Below are 17,208 nucleotides of genomic sequence, written 5' to 3'. Positions count from 1 at the left end.
CATATTTATATGCCAAAGTCAGAACGTAACATAAGTGTTGTGGATATATATATTCTCAATTTTAACAATGTAGAATTACTTTTTGAAACATAGGAAGGTGATGTTTTAGCAAATATAATTAATAAACGTGTGTAGTAGAATAAACATACACATTCTTTCAATAAGATTAACATGGTATATAGCTAGATTGTAATTAATTTGTAACAGACGCGAGATGGACAGTCGTAACAGAAGTAATGTAACAGACATCATTTTGGAACTCATAGGCTTGACTTTGGCATATAAATGTTTTTATTACATCTCAGAAAATTAAAGTTATTTTTTAACATATCATTCATTAAAGAGTACATGTTTTGTGACCTGATGGTAAAAAAAAGAAATGGTTTTAGGTGAATAAGTTCATGTCCCCATTTCAGTACCCATAAGCGTGGAATCACTCATAACTGATTTTATTATTGTTGAATCGATTTAATTTAAATCCTTGCCTTTTCAATTCAAATCAGCCATTAATTTACATCAGTACAGTTTGTTGGCATGTTCCCTCATACACGAAATCTAAAATCATTCATTCCATCTAGCATTTTAAATTGTTATAAAATCTTCTGAAAACATTTTTCTGTAATTGACTCCAAATTTCTCCCAATGGAGTGCGTTACTTAGTTACCCATTTTCTAGGTGGTCCCTGTCACATGACCGATACCCGTTCTGGAAGTAAACCTGAATACATCCTATTGTCAAAAAAACTTTTTTGAGATCAATGTTGAGTATATTTGTTGATATTAAGAAGGCAGGGTTCATGGCTACCTCTCTCTCTCTCTCTCTCTCTCTCTCTCTCTTTTTCTTTTTTTTTTTTGCATAATTTGTGGAATAATGGACAAAACAAATGATTAAGTAATATTTGCAAATTCATCCATGACAATAATAATTTTTTATTATTATTATTTAGGTGAATTACCCATGAACCATTATTGGATCATGTGTATGTTATGTAGATAAACAGGAGCTGTGAGTGTCCCCCACTGTTCCTCCCTGCGATCCTCTCTCCCTCGTTTCTCTTCCGTCCCCGGAGTGTAAGAGAGCGCCTTTCCAGTGGGAGCAGCATGAAGCTTTCGTAAATATTGTGTGCATCACTTTGGTCATGCTGTTTTCGGTTGGATTGCTTTCTCTAGGTGTTGTGTACAGGGGATGGAGAGGCAAAATTTAAGAGAATTTCTTCCTATCGTGTGTGCGCATGATCGTATACACACAGGTTTCAGTCATGCTATTGTTCTAGCGCTTGACTTTCTGCTTCTCCCAGCTGAATAAACAGTCCTGCAGGGTTGTGTTTCTCTTGCAAACACAAAACACATTTGTACAAAAATTAATATAAATGCCTGGGACACAATAGTGTTACACACAAGCCCATTTACTTAAACACACACACACACTGTGCATAAATATCAGAGACGGCATGGATGTGTGTTAATTCAGAATGCTTACTCTGTGTTCTTTGCAGCTGGAAAGAGAACCACCAATGAGGAACTGGAGGACATGCTGGAGAGCGGGAACCCCTCCATTTTTACCTCAGATGTGAGTTTGATGAGCTGGAGTCTTGAATTTGACAACTATTAAAATGATTTGATGGCAAACATACAGTATATATCTACGCCAGTCCAGCTGATTCATAATCTAACACCAAATAATACATAAATATATAAATAATTTACATTTTCTTGAACCGCAACAGTAGTCCTGGCCAATCACAGGCTTAGATTAACGCGCTTGCTTAACTGCATCATCACTTCTATAGTCAGGGCTCATTCACAGAGACGTCTATGAAGGACAACAGACGTTAAATAAAAATCTCCCTCTCTATTTTAAGTTTATGGAAGGAGCCTGTAGTGTCGGCTGGAGTCGTAAGTTTTCCACCACAGCGTTTACGTTTTGTGGTTTCTGGGTGACGTTTTTCTCTAATTAACTTCAAGAGAGAAAAAAGAATGTTTATAGCTGCTATAACATAAGCGATAACAGGAACTAACTCACAAACGTTGCGGAATACACTTCAGAACATGGTCTTATAGGAAAATAATCAACATGGTGTCTTGGTATCGCCTGCATCACATCACCCTTATACCAGCATGCCTTGCTATGTTTTTCCTTGTAAATGTCTTTTGTTGCCTGCTAAAAAAAAAAAATTATAAATAAATAATAATAATATCATGGTTTTCCCCAAAGCGTTTTAGCGTATCGGGCCTGATACGCTTGCTCTGTTTGCTGATACGCTTAGATTTATACCGATATGTTAAATTTCCTACCCACAAGTAACTAGATACATAGGAGAGCAAGTAACAGATCCATTTCCATACTGACTGATATTTGTATTAAACAAGCGGTCTTTTTTTTTTTTTTTTTTTTTTCCCCAATGTTTGTGTTGATTCTGTCAAAGTAATATGTCCGCGTGGTATGATGTAAACAAACTGTAATCTGTTGGCTATGTCAAGATCACGTGTTCAAACCGTCCAATAAAAATATCCAAAGAAAACGTCAGACATCCCGGAATTTTCCGATTCATTATAAACGATCTCACTGGCTGCCGATGTCGTCCCCTACCAGACGGACAAAGCCGACTGATTTTAATCACAAAAATTTGACCTAGTCTATTATCATTATGGCTTCGATCAAAGATTGGTTGACTAAACATCAACAAACCCACGTGAGCGATGGAGCACAAAACCAGATAATTGTCACGACAACGAAAACGTCATCAATTTTGATCGCAGCGACTGGCTCAAAAAGCACTCGCTGGACAATCTGATCCACATCAGCATGGATGGCAGCGAGATGGACTATATCAGGGTTGCCCAACATTGGGCCGAGCAAAAGCCAAGGAGAATTGATCTGCTTTAAAGAAGGAGAAAACTTAATTCATTAGTTTGGGTTTGCAGAAAGATTATGTACTTATAAACACACGAATTTCAAATAATAATCATAAGCATTTTTGGCAGTGTGATGTCACTGGGATCCATTTAACAAAAGGCGGCTCCGGATTATTCTTTTGTTAAAGGCTCACAGTGACCTCACACTGCCGAATACGCTTATCGTTATTATTTGAAATTATGCTACATTTGACACTTATTAACAAATTCTCTTCATGAATGTGTTTATAAGTACAGAATCTTTCTGCAAACTTCAATGTATGAATTAAGTTTTCTTTTCCTTTAAATATGTTTTAATCTTAATCTAGTCCATTTAATAAAGTGCCAAAATTTAAACTTTATAATATGCAGTTGCCTTACTTTTCTTTTCAGTGTATCTTATCTTAGTTATACATATATTACGGTAATTGCATCAGAAACATTCTAAATCATTACAGTTATAGTAATACAGCAACTTATTTTAAGGTGGCAGGTCTTAGGTTCAGATCCCTTTGTGATCAACAGGAGGTCATGATGATCGATTCTCTTCATTGGATTGTACAAGATGAAGCAAACTACTGTTCGTATTTTCATGCACGTTTTTGTTAGAACACGACTTAATCATAGATAATTACCGTATGGGATCCCTGTAGATTTTCAATCCATCATAGACCTCAGTAATCTGTAACAAAACAGTTTAACTTGCATGTTGAACTTTAAGGTGAAGTTTCAAATGTGTATATATTAATGCTATTTAGGTCAGAAATCATTGAAACACTGGTAAAATCGATCCTGTAATCATGCATCTAAAACCTCTGAGACCCTGAAAATGCACCCGAGAGCATCCATTTTCAAAAAGTTTTCTGGGAGGGCATGCCCCCGGACTTCTCTAGTTTCGCTTCGCGCCTTCTGCGCTCGCTTTCGCGCCATTGGCGCTCAATTGTCTGTGTATTATCATGCCAGAATTTAGGGCTTTAATTTTTTTCTGGGGAAAACACTGTAATAATAATAATAATCTCAAACTCTGGTAACACCTCCATGTTGTTCAGCTCAATGTGCTTTTGATTGTTTGTTAGCACATTTCCAGACAGGACCTTACTGATGCACCTTCCCCCTCTCTCTCACTCGCTCCTCAGATCATCTTGGACTCGCAGATCACCCAGCAGGCACTGAACGAGATCGAGTCACGGCACAAAGACATCATACGACTCGAGTCCAGCATCAAAGAGCTCCACGACATGTTTGTGGACATGGCTATGCTCGTAGAGACGCAGGTGAAGCCCCTGTGATGATGCATATTAACGTATTTAGGTATATTTATGGACGGCACGGTGGTGTAGTGGTTAGCGCTGTCGCCTCACAGCAAGAAGGTCCGGGTTCGAGCCCCGGGGCCGGCGAGGGCCTTTCTGTGTGGAGTTTGCATGTTCTCCCCGTGTCCGCGTGGGTTTCCTCCGGGTGCTCCGGTTTCCCCCACAGTCCAAAGACATGCAGGTTAGGTTAACTGGTGACTCTAAATTGAGCGTAGGTGTGAATGTGAGTGTGAATGGTTGTCTGTGTCTATGTGTCAGCCCTGTGATGACCTGGCGACTTGTCCAGGGTGTACCCCGCCTTTCGCCCGTAGTCAGCTGGGATAGGCTCCAGCTTGCCTGCGACCCTGTAGAAGCGGCTAGAGATAATGAGATGAGATGAGGTATATTTATCAACCCTGGCTTTTGAGTGAAGGGCAACGTGGGATATTTGACACGTGTCAAGTCAGATTTTTGAAAAATAGCCCTCTAACACTTCAATTCTTGGGTTTCAGTCACATGACTTCTCTTAGCGATTTCATTTCCGGTAAAACAGCTGGTGGTCTAGCAAACCAAAACGGCTGCCGTAGTGCAAACAACTATCGATAACTTATAAGCCACTGCTGGCTTTAGATATATTCAGAAGATTGCTATGTGCAATTGAATCGACCTCTACAGTCTGGGAAAGGAGGATTTGTCGTACGATCTCGAAAACTACCCTAAAGTCGAGTTCCCCGACATCTCGAACTATCTGGTGTTGCAGACGTCCTTCTACACCGCAAAACAGATGAAAGCGTGGAAGAGTACGGAGAATTAGAACTTTTTTTGTATGTGGCTGGGTAAAGGACCTCGAGATCAAGTCGCTGCTGAATGAATCCTGGATTGTTTTTGCCCGTGTGTTTTTAGGGTTTTTTTTTTTTTTTAAGAGAGATTTTAAAACAAAGATTTTGCTCTTACAACCCCGATTCCAAAAAAGTTGGGACAAAGTACAAATTGTAAATAAAAACGGAATCCAATGATGTGGAAGTTTCAAAATTCCATATTTTATTCAGAATAGAACATAGATGACATATCAAATGCTTAAACTGAGAAAATGTATCATTTAAAGAGAAAAATTAGGTGATTTTAAATTTCATGACAACAACGCATCTCAAAGTTGGGACAAGGCCATGTTTACCACTGTGAGACATCCCCTTTTCTCTTTACAACAGTCTGTAAACGTCTGGGGACTGAGGAGACAAGTTGCTCAAGTTTAGGGATAGGAATGTTAACCCATTCTTGTCTAATGTAGGATTCTAGTTGCTCAACTGTCTTAGGTCTTTTTTGTTGTATCTTCCGTTTTATGATGCGCCAAATGTTTTCTATGGGTGAAAGATCTGGACTGCAGGCTGGCCAGTTCAGTACCCGGACCCTTCTTCTACGCAGCCATGATGCTGTAATTGATGCGGTATGTGGTTTGGCATTGTCATGTTGGAAAATGCAAGGTCTTCCCTGAAAGAGACGTCGTCTGGATGGGAACATATGTTGCTCTAGAACCTGGATATACCTTTCAGCATTGATGGTGTCTTTCCAGATGTGTAAGCTGCGCATGCCGCACACACTAATGCAACCCCATACCATCAGAGATGCAGGCTTCTGAACTGAGCGCTGATAACAACTTGGGTCGTCCTTCTCCTCTTTAGCCCGAATGACACGGCGTCCCTGATTTCCATAAAGAACTTTAAATTTTGATTCGTCTGACCACAGAACAGTTTTCCACTTTGCCACAGTCCATTTTAAATGAGCCTTGGCCCAGAGAAGACGTCTGCGCTTCTGGATCATGTTTAGATACGGCTTCTTCTTTGAACTATAGAGTTTTAGCTGGCAACGGCGGATGGCACGGTGAATTGTGTTCACAGATAATGTTCTCTGGAAATATTCCTGAGCCCATTTTGTGATTTCCAATACAGAAGCATGCCTGTATGTGATGCAGTGCCGTCTAAGGGCCCGAAGATCACAGGCACCCGGTATGGTTTTCCGGCCTTGACCCTTACGCACAGAGATTCTTCCAGATTCTCTGAATCTTTTGATGATATTATGCACTGTAGATGATGATATGTTCAAACTCTTTGCAATTTTACACTGTCGAACTCCTTTCTGATATTGCTCCACTATTTGTCGGCGCAGAATTAGGGGGATTGGTGATCCTCTTCCCATCTTTACTTCTGAGAGCCGTTGCCACTCCAAGATGCTCTTTTTATACCCAGTCATGTTAATGACCTATTGCCAATTGACCTAATGAGTTGCAATTTGGTCCTCCAGCTGTTCCTTTTTTGTACCTTTTAACTTTTCCAGCCTCTTATTGCCCCGTCCCAACTTTTTTGAGATGTGTTGCTGTCATGAAATTTCAAATGAGCCAATATTTGGCATGAAATTTCAAAATGTCTCACTTTCGATATTTGATATGTTGTCTATGTTCTATTGTGAATACAATATCAGTTTTAGGGATTTGTAAATTATTGCATTCCATTTTTATTTACAATTTGTACTTTGTCTCAACTTTTTTGGAATCGGGGTTTGTACTTCGCACTCTTTATCTTCCTCTAACTGCTGTTTGACTTTATCATGACCTAATTTCAGTGTTGGAGCCCAGTCTGTCATCGTCGTTGAAAAGACCGCTAGAACACCCTGTTAAAGAAAGCAAGATGCACGTTTTCTTCAATATGGCGGCCATCAAGTCAGGAGTAAACAAAGAAACAGCTGGGGACTTTAGCACTTTGTGACTTAAAAAAAAAAAAAGGTGCCGTAAAATAACACCACATAGCAAGAAAAGTACTTGGAAAACACTAAGAACATAGCTGGGAGGGAAATACAAACCTTTCACCAAGTGATCCCTGCGAACTTGAGCATGCTTCGACTCTGCTCCCTTCGATTTCAGCGAGAAGTTCAAAAGCCACTTTTCTTAACATCTTTTTGTGAAATCCTGTGTTCGTTCACCTTTTATTTATTAGTTCATGAGGAACCCTGAAGAAACTTTTCTCAGTTTCATGGTTTGATCGATTCAAACAACGCAAGCGTAAGGCATTTTTCACGCGAGCAATGCACCTTCTCCGTACAAACGCTTTGTCAACTGAGCTTTGGTAGACCACCAGGTCAAGTTTTGAATAACTAATATGACATCACGTGAAACCCAAGAATGAGTGAAACACCCCACCACCACAAAGTCATTGAGCCTGCTCCCTGTTTCCACCCAGTACACAAAGCTCCATCCTCAAAACTTACAGCAGTTCATGCTAACTGGAGTTACCATGAGCATCGACTGTCATGACATCATTTACGAGCACACTTGGACTGCTTTAAAGCCAAGATACAACTTTTCCTCATGGTTTTTGAGGATGTGAAGGGGCGTTGGAGGCGTTTCTATAACATGACTGACTGACAGGAGGCCAGTCCAAATCTTAACAAATATTCCAGACACTAAGATAATGGCTTTAAACTACAATATATCATTTCTACATAATCTTCCGCATTTGTACTAATAAGTCACGGTTTCTCAAAGTGTGGTCTGTGAGCGACCCCTGGTGGTCCGCGAGTTGATGTCGTAAAATATCGCGTTTTATCAGTATTTCTCAAATCGTCTATGTGACTCCAAAAGCAAAGTTCTGAGTAGCACAGATGAGTTCTTTTCTGTATTGAATAAAGTCCGATGTAAATTCAAATCGTAGCCGATTATTCGAATTTGTCTGGCATGAAGTACCGTAAGTCAACAGTTTTGCGACACTGCCAATAGCTACGTCAGTTTAGGTTATGCTTTTCATATCAGCGTCACCTCTGAATGTGGAGGGAATGCAGAGAAACTACGAGTAACCAAATTAGACTTCACCTCAAAGTGTCAAAAATAACGGGTCGGTCAAAAGAAAAGCACAAGAAACATCCGACACGAGCAAGGACGAAGTGCAAAGATATGATGATTCTTTGTTTGAGAAAATAAAATTAGCGCAACCAGATCAGTGTGGCCCCCAGTATGAGATTAAAACTGTCCAGTTTGGAGCCAGACATTTGCTTCAGTGATGTATCAGAATAAACAGCACCATTCTTCCCATTAAGAGGACGACAACAATGAGTGAGTCGACGATATTATTTGTAAAACTGTCATTTCATCAGTGTGTAATTTGTAATGTACTGTTGAATTAAGCTCATTGTTTTTTGTTCAGGATTTTTTTTTTTTTTTGGGGGGGGGTTGTGTGTCTCCACAGCATTTAATAGATTATTCAGCTTTAAGTCTTACTTACATTCAATGTCTTGTCAAAAAATCAAAGTCCATCCCACCCCTTGCCAGGACCTGGTCTTCCCAGTCAGTCTCCCGTCCCAGTACTAATCAGGACCTTGGCGCGCTGGGTGGCACCGATCTCCGTTTCTATAGCCCTCAGCCTCTCACATAGCTAGGATTACAGTGGGGGGGGGGCGGGGCTTCTGGTAACCGTGAGAGTTTGACTCCCTACTCACATCTGTATTGTGGCGTCTCACCAGATGGCAGCACGTACCATTTTGATCATGGTATTTGGTATAACTCGCGATCTCCTGGTCGAGAGGCAGAGCTCGCAGTGTAATATTGTGTAACATCCATCCATTATCTGTAGCCGCTTATCCTGTACAGGGTCGCAGGCAAGCTGGAGCCTATCCCAGCTGACTATGGGCGAGAGGCGGGGTACACCCTGAATAAGTCGCTGACACAAACAACCATTCACACTCAGTCAATTTAGAGCCACCAGTTAGCCTAACCTGCATGTCTTTGGACTGGGGGGGGGAACCGGAGCACCCAGAGGAAACCTATACAAACACGGGGAGAACATGCAAACTCCACACAGAAAGGCCCTCGCCAGCCACGGGGCTCGAACCCGGACCTTCTTGCTGTGAGGCGACAGTGCTAACCACTACTAGTCTGGCTAACGTGACTTCAAAGCTCTGCAAGCATTTGGTCTGGCAAAGATATTAAGCCCAACCGTTTCCCAAAGCGCGTGGTTGACCCGCCTCCCTGAAATGCCTCAGTTTGCTACTGGTCGAAGCCAGAAAAGGCTGTGACGAAGCTTAAACCAATCACATCACTCTTTCCTCTGACGTATGTGACGCGACAGGGCTAACTGGTAGATTAAACTCTTACCGAAGCCGGTCGGGAGCAAGGCAAAAACGGCCTTCCTTTCAATAAATACCTCCAGGGCTGCTCTTTGCTCCGTTTTCAATGAGAACTTGCTCCATGTTCGTAATGTTTCTAGTGAATGAAGCGCTTCCGGCATAGATTCTGTAAACAATCTATGGCTTCCAGTCGCAGTTCTACTACGTCAGTGCCTTGAACACGCCTCTACCCAGGGCCGTTGGAGATGCTCAAAGTTGATTGGCTCCCGATTTTTCGGGAGCTTGGAAGAGCTGTATATAGCTTGCCTTGCCAGACTAAGCTCGCAACAGGCCCTCGTGTTGCGTCACACTTAGGATGGGCGGGCCCTGGCTAAACCACTACACCACCGTGTCGCCCTGTAACATGTAGTATTAATTTCGGACGCATACCTTGTACATTTTTCTTATATTTAATTAGGAAATTGATATGGATTTTCCATCACAACTGAATAAAATGTATAAAATTTCCAGCAACACAGGGGTGTGATGCTAGCTGGCTAAACGTGTACAGTAGTATGTGGATTTTTTTGTTTGTTTCTTTTATATGTATAGTTGAATTTTAATAATGTTCAATCTGTATTCACACATGTCTTTACAGGGTGAGATGATTGACAACATAGAGAACAACATCAGGAACGCAGTGGAGTATGTAGGCAAAGCTAATGAGGAGGTGAAGAAAGCCGTGAGGTATCAGAAGAGCGCCCGTCGGGTATGAAACCACACGTGCGCGCACGTCCCCCTTCACGTCACAGTGCTTTTCTACTAATCTCTAATCACACAGGTTTAAACACGTCTGAACATACCTGCAGGGTGGCATTTATTATCGTTTTAACCTGCACTTAAACTGCTTTTACCACCTTCTCCTCATTTTAAAGCAAAAATTAATCCAAGGTCACTGACTGGGCATGTGCTGGTAATCAGCTATAGGGTGTATAGTGATATTCAACGCACACACACACACGTTATCCTGGACATAAGGTGGACAAATATGAAGGCTGCGTTCCATATAATCCCAGAATTCTGTTCTCCAGATGTATACTGAACCAGTGAGGTCTATTTACAGATCTGGGACTTCAGAAAAGTGCATATATGGAAATGTTGCCTTGTCACTAAGTCTGTATATAGAAATATGACTGGGCGTGGTCCTAAACAGGGGTGTGGGCACGTCTTCGGGTCCATATATGGGAGTCTTTTGAATATTTAAAATAAAGTCAGTCAGTCATTGGCATTCCTAAATTGTGTCTACACATTTATCAGCTAGCTACGGAAGCCGAGAGAGGCCCTTCATATAATCATTTTTTTTTTTATTCACCTTGTTATCCCGAGATAACGACATAATTAATTCAGGATCTCGAGAAAACAACACAAATAATTCGAGATCTCGAGAAAACAAAATTATTCCGTGATCTCGAGAAAACAAAACAATTATTTCATGATCTCGAGAAAACAGCTGAGATTTCTAGCAGAGCTGCGCCCCCCTGTGGGTCAGACAACGAAGACTTAGAAATTGGCGGACATGTAACAGAGCAGAAATGGCTTTTTACGATGCCTTGAGAGAGAGAGAGAGAGAGGGGGGCCAGTCTTCTGCGGAGGTGCCGAGGACTAATTTTGAAATTATCCCTTATTAAAATACTGAATGCAATCTCTCCCTGTGTCAACCCCTGATCAAAATATTGCCTTATTAGGTGATCGATTATTCCAGACATTCTAATGACCAAAGTTGCGTCTATACAGAATGAGAAATAGCCCCAAAGTCAGCATATCACAAGTCTCTTGGCGCACCTGAATTAAAGCTGTTTACTCGAGATCATGAAATAATTGTTTTGTTTTCTCGAGATCTCGAAATAACGGTTTTGTTTTCTCGAGATCTCGAATTAGTTGTGTTGTTTTCTCGAGATCCTGAATTAATTATGTCGTTATCTTGGGATAACAAGGTGAATAAAAAAAAAGGATTATATGACGGGCCTCTCTCGGCTTTAGTAGCTAGCTGATATAATCTAGCCTGATATGATTTAATAATTAAAGAATTCATGAATTGATAAAAGATATTTTTAGGTCGGCGGCACGGTGGTGTAGTGGTTAGCGCTGTCGCCTCACAGCAAGAAGGTCCTGGGTTCGAGCCCCGGGGCCGGCGAGGGCCTTTCTGTGCGGAGTTTGCATGTTCTCCCCGTGTCCACGTGGGTTTCCTCCAGGTGCTCCGGTTTCCCCCACAGTCCAAAGACATGCAGGTTAGGTTAACTGGTGACTCTAAATTGACCGTAGGTGTGAATGTGAGTGTGAATGGTTGTCTGTGTCTATGTGTCAGCCCTGTGATGACCTGGCGACTTGTCCAGGGTGTACCCCGCCTTTCGCCCGTAGTCAGCTGGGATAGGCTCCAGCTTGCCTGCGACCCTGTAGAACAGGATAAAGCGGCTAGAGATAATGAGATGAGATATTTTTAGGTCATGAATATTCATAATCCTTACCCCTTATGCTAACCAGCTAGCTAGGACTTTGTTACTCATGATATTTGTCATACTGTACATGTTGATAGTCCTCACTGCTAGCTAACATGACAGAATTTCATAATTCAATAAAATTTTTAAGCCGTGTTCAAAAATTACTCACAATTTTACCGCTAGTGCTAGCAAGATGGCAAAGCTGAGGTAAACCTGACAGGATTTTGAGGTGTTTTCATAAATATGTACAATTTTGTGCATGTGCTAGCTAGCTAGCTGGTTAACATGAGGGAACCCAGCAGGATTTCGAGGTCCTATTCGTAAATCTTCTCTGCTAATAATAAAACTTAACCTGACAGGATTTAAGTTCAGAAATAATCATAATCCTCACAGCGAATGCGTAGCTAGCTTGCTAAAATGAGCTAACCTGACAGGATTTCTGAGAGAACCTTTTGAAGATTTTTACTCCTAACGCTCGAAAACTAGCTAACATGAGCTACCCTGACAAGATTTTTAAACTTTTATTGATAAATGTTTATTCATTTTTACAGCTAATGCTTGTCAGTCGGAGAACAAAACCAGACAGGATGTATCTAATGTTAGCTGGCTAGTCAACATGACTATAGCTAATTATAAAGAATATGTGAAAGAACCTTAACGCTTTTAGCACAGTCATTAATTTACTTTTGAGTGCTCGGTGTTGATTTGAGAAATATTTAAAGTGTGTGTTACTCTGATTAGATATGGACTCAAAGACAAACACAACGAGCTGTCTGTCTGATAGACACGCCCACTGATCGCCTAAACAGAATAGTGTAAGATGACATTTATTCCATGAAATCGAGTCATATATGAGCTGATAGCCGATGAGGCGTGTAGTGCAGAGTTGTCTACAAGCAATGTATGACACAAATTGAGTGGAATAACTGTTTTATTCTATCCACGTTCACTGGTTTTTGGGAAACGGAGCATTTTTATTTTTTGCAAATTCGATAAATAAAAACTTTCTGCAAAACATCCGACAAAATTATTTCCGCTGAGGCAGATGACTTAAAATCCTATCGATGGCTGTACGAATTGACTTGAGTAATAATGTTTGTTTGGTTGGTTGGTTGGTTGGGTTTTTTTTGCCCAAAGGGCCGTCTTGCTGTCATGCCGAGGTGTAGAATAACTCATCTCATCTCATTATCTCTAGCCGCTTTATCCTTCTACAGGGTCGCAGGCGAGCTGGAGCCTATCCCAGCTGACTACGGGTGAAAGGCGGGGTACACCCTGGACAAGTCGCCAGGTCATCACAGGGCTGACACATAGACACAGACAACCATTCACACTCACATTCACACCTACGCTCAATTTAGAGTCACCAGTTAACCTAACCTGCATGTCTTTGGACTGTGGGGGAAACCGGAGCACCCGGAGGAAACCCACGTGGACACGGGGAGAACATGTAAACTCCACACAGAAAGGCCCTTGCCGGCCATGGGGCTCGAACCCAGGACCTTCTTGCTGTGAGGCGACAGCGCTAACCACTACACCACCGTGCCGCCCCGTATAGAATAACTTTAGACCTTTATTTAATTCTTCCTTGGACATTTCAGTTCTGTAATTTTCAAACTTCTTTGAGCTTTTGAATCAGTCTAAAAAAAAAAATTTCAGTAAATTTTAATGCTTAAAGATGAAGAGCGTAAATAAACTGGCGAAATGACAGGAGCAATTTGTGAAAAATGCTATTATAATAATAATAATTCTTGAAAAATAAACACAGATGCGTTCTTGCCATCAAATTCTTTCATTCCGTATTTTGTTTGTATTTTTTTTGGAGCTTTGTTTTCGAGTAGAGTTTTTATTTCGTCCTCGGTTGGTTCAGCAACACGCTCCGCCGTTTTGTTTTTCTCTACTCACGGTATACGAGTTGATATCCTAGTAGAAGAATCGTCAATCGGAGCGCACAATTGTTCATATCCAGTGAATGTGGAGATAGTAATTAACAATTTATTCGCTGAAGGCGAAGTGAATATCGAAGTCGAGGTTATTATTCACCGAACCTGAGGCGGATAATTGTTTCAGTATAAATACACAGGTGATTATTTCAAAAAGGTGTTAAAAATATATTTTAAGAAAAAATTTATTTCAAACTTCAAAAGCGGCATGTAAATGTAATAATGGTGTGGCGCAGACTTGTCACTTATCTACGCCAAGTCACGTAAAATAAATCACAATTCCACCTTACTTTTGAATAGTTTTAGACCAAACTTTAGTGCTTTTAGGAGCAGCATTTCCTTTCACCATTTTGTAATTCTTCCTCACTCGCGGTGACGACGTGATCGGCCGCCGTTTTTCCGAGTCACTCGAGGTGATTATCGAGAAATAGTCAGAATTTCTCGACCAATCAGTACATGCGATTTTCTAGAATCACCTCCGTATTTATATCAGTGTTGTTTAATTATCATGATAAGGAAATGTAATCAGCACATGCCTTGCGTCTGTTGTTTTTCTATGTTCTGGACAGAAATACCTCATTCTGGCTGTGATCCTGCTGGTGATAATCGGAGTTCTTGCGCTAATCGTCGGCCTTTCCGTCGGCTTGTCGTCTAAATCGACGATAACCCCCGCCTCCTCCATTACCACATCAACCAATCCTGCTTAAGCACGGTTCCTTCCTCTACTAACGCACTGACCAATCCGAGTATGTATCTCATTATGTAAGCTCATAACGATGACTGATTTATTCACAGATGACTAATTTACAACTTTTTCCTCTCTTTTTTTTTTTTTTTAAATCAGAAAATTGTGCATGTTGCCATTTGTGGATCGGTGTGCCTTATTCTTCTGCTCATCATTATCGTCGGAGTGTTTGCTAGTTAGCTGCCAAGACTGCAACCAAAGAAGTCCAGAATGTTCAGCGCTCAACTAAAAGCTTTTGTATTTAGCCGTTTTACTATTACTGCAGTTTTTTCTAAACATCTGACTTGTATATTTATAGAGTTAGAGTTTTTCAAATGTTGAAGAAAGGGTCCTGATTTCTGCAGGAGATGAGATTTAGTACTTTGTTACTGTGCTGTTTTGCAATAGACATTCATGGCCAGTTTTTTTTTTTTTTTCTTTTTCCTTCCTCTTTCTATATAGATATGAAAATATAAAGATTTTCATGAACTCTTGATTCCCAAAAGGGCTACGTTTCGGTGTTCTCACCACGCACCAATCAGAATTCGGTCTGTTCATGTCATGTGATGTTTGATATGGGTCGAAAACAACATTTTGGTTGGAAATAAAATGGAGACAATGTAGACAAAGGTAGCTGATCAGACAAGACTTGTTTGGTGGCTGAAGTTTTCTCCAAGCTGATGAAGCTGTTCCATATGAGCATCAGACTAAGCCCAATGTTTGAACGTGTAATTATAGGCCTATATTTCCAGGTGTGTTAGTAAGGCCACTACAAGCCACGAAAAGCGCTTCACTGCTCCTTCATATCGATTCTTCAAGTCTCTGGAACTATACAGGAGCAATGAACAGAAGATCTTCCTTCAGTTTGTGTTTCAAGGCGCTGGTGCTTTCTAAAATCCCCCATGGGTGCTCAATTGGGTTGAGATCTGCTGAGTGTGAAGGCCATAGCATATGATTTACATTTTCATCAATCCATTTAAGCTCTCCTGCACTCTGGATATGGGTGGAGTCATCCTGGAAAAGGCCACACCCATCAGAAAAGAAATGCCATTATCGGATAAATATGATCGGTCAGAAGAACTGCAGAGTGGGCTTGCTTCTCTCTCCAAGTGGGGAATGAAAATAAATAAATGCCCCCAGCGCATAAAAAGAGTCAACAGTTGTTTGGTTTTTTTTTCCCTTTAATTTGTCACACGTCATTACGATTGAATTCCTTTTCAAAATCTTGCACAGCTGGTGACAGACGTTTGTCCGTAACTTTTCTGTTTCTTTGCAAGCTTTATGTAATTCGTCTTGGGTTTTCTTAATTTAGGCTTGCTCTGTGCTAAACTGGTAGCTGTAACCTTGCCTTGTTTGCTAACTATATTACATTTAGCTCAAAAAAAAAAAAGGGGAGGAAATTTCAGACACCAAAACTTGTCTTGGATGATGTGATTTGTGGTGATGTGTTTAGAAGAACTGTCTGTTTTAATATTTTGTCTTTTGATACCACTTTATCATCCTAAAAGAAAACTAAGATGCTTATAGTAGATCCAATAATAATAATAATTCTCTTTATATAAACGTATTGCTTGAAATTGCCATTTTCTTCATGAAGTGAAACTCTGAAGCCTTCACGACTGTGATTTTGTCGTAAAGTCTCGATCTTGGCTCCGGTTTACATTTGCATCCCGCTCGTGAAGCTGAACCATCATTTCCTGCTTTGTGCATCATTATCTCTCCACTCCTCCATCCGTTCATCATGAGCTGGATTCTCAGTAAGATTTCACATGTTTACATTTTATTCACTCCTCAACGTGGAATTGTTTATAACTCCTTGAGCAATTGGTTGTTGGTGGATTTCCCTTTGCCCTCACGTGTGATGTGATTAGTACATTTGTTTTTTGTTTTTTTTAAATCACTGGTTGTCTTGAAATTTGTGCACACACCTTTCTGCCTGAGAGTTGCACAGGTGAGTAGTGTTCTTGCTCCGCAGCACTATGATGTGCAACACCGTTTGCCGGCTTGTGAGGTCTGAACGATTTGCAGGTTGCAGACGCTGATGCAATCCCAAGAAGTGCACTTACTGTAGCACAGAATACACGCATCAAGTGCACTTAATATTCAGCCAAATGTTAAAAAGCCAGTCATGTTAATGGCTTGATGATGAGATAAGTGATCTAATGGTACACAGATTCACAGCTCACTTTAAACGCTGCCATGCTGTATCAAGTATACGAGCGTTTCATTTCAGATCTGGTGTACGCCTCGGATCAGGATGGAAGATGGACAAAGAAAAAAGATGGCAATGTTTTTTTTTTTAATACAAATGTTAATGACTAATGGGTGTTTCAGGGATGGAAGGCTGATCAGACCTTTGAACATGTTTTGTGAGAATTTGTTTGATGTACTGAATAGCTTGTGTATGTAAAAATAAATTTCTGTAATTAAAATGGAATTGTGCAATATGTGTATTTGGGTCTTATATGTGTACGTGCGCGCACACCCCATGATGAGCAACTCGATGAGTGTGACAAAGTGGAGGCAGGTGCAGGAACACATGAGGATCTCTCTCTCTCTCTCTCTCTCTCTCTCTCAGTATCTATCTATCTATCTATCTGTCTCTCTATTTCTCAGTATCTGTCTTTCTCTATCTCAGTATCTCTGTCTCTCTATATTTATCTCTCAGTATCTGTCTGTCTCTCAGTATCTTAGTATCTGTCTGTTTATCTGTCTGTCTATCTCTCTACCTCTGTCTCTATCTCTCAGTATCTGTCTCTCAGTATCTCTGTCTCT

General features: G+C 40.7%; 1 protein-coding gene across 2 annotated transcripts in view; it reads left to right on the top strand.

Moving 5' to 3' along the window:
- The window catches only part of stx2b (syntaxin 2b), a 47,052-nt gene extending 30,174 nt beyond the window's left edge, over positions 1-16,878 (top strand). The window contains exons 7-11 of one of the 2 annotated variants that reach the window (XM_060931275.1): positions 1,496-1,569; positions 4,031-4,168; positions 9,930-10,040; positions 14,279-14,455; positions 14,554-14,644. In XM_060931275.1, coding sequence (XP_060787258.1) covers positions 1,496-1,569; positions 4,031-4,168; positions 9,930-10,040; positions 14,279-14,416 — 461 coding nt within the window. In that variant the 3' untranslated portion in view covers positions 14,417-14,455; positions 14,554-14,644. Of the gene's footprint in view, positions 1-1,495; positions 1,570-4,030; positions 4,169-9,929; positions 10,041-14,278; positions 14,456-14,553 lie in introns of both variants that reach the window. The other variant, XM_060931276.1, reaches the window with a different exon arrangement.
- Positions 16,879-17,208: the final 330 nt, after the last annotated feature.

Source organism: Neoarius graeffei, chromosome 10, assembly GCF_027579695.1.
Source record: "Neoarius graeffei isolate fNeoGra1 chromosome 10, fNeoGra1.pri, whole genome shotgun sequence".
Taxonomy (NCBI): Eukaryota; Metazoa; Chordata; class Actinopteri; order Siluriformes; family Ariidae; genus Neoarius; species Neoarius graeffei.
Note: the sequence above shows the minus strand (reverse complement) of the source record. Positions and strands in the feature narration are given on the sequence as shown.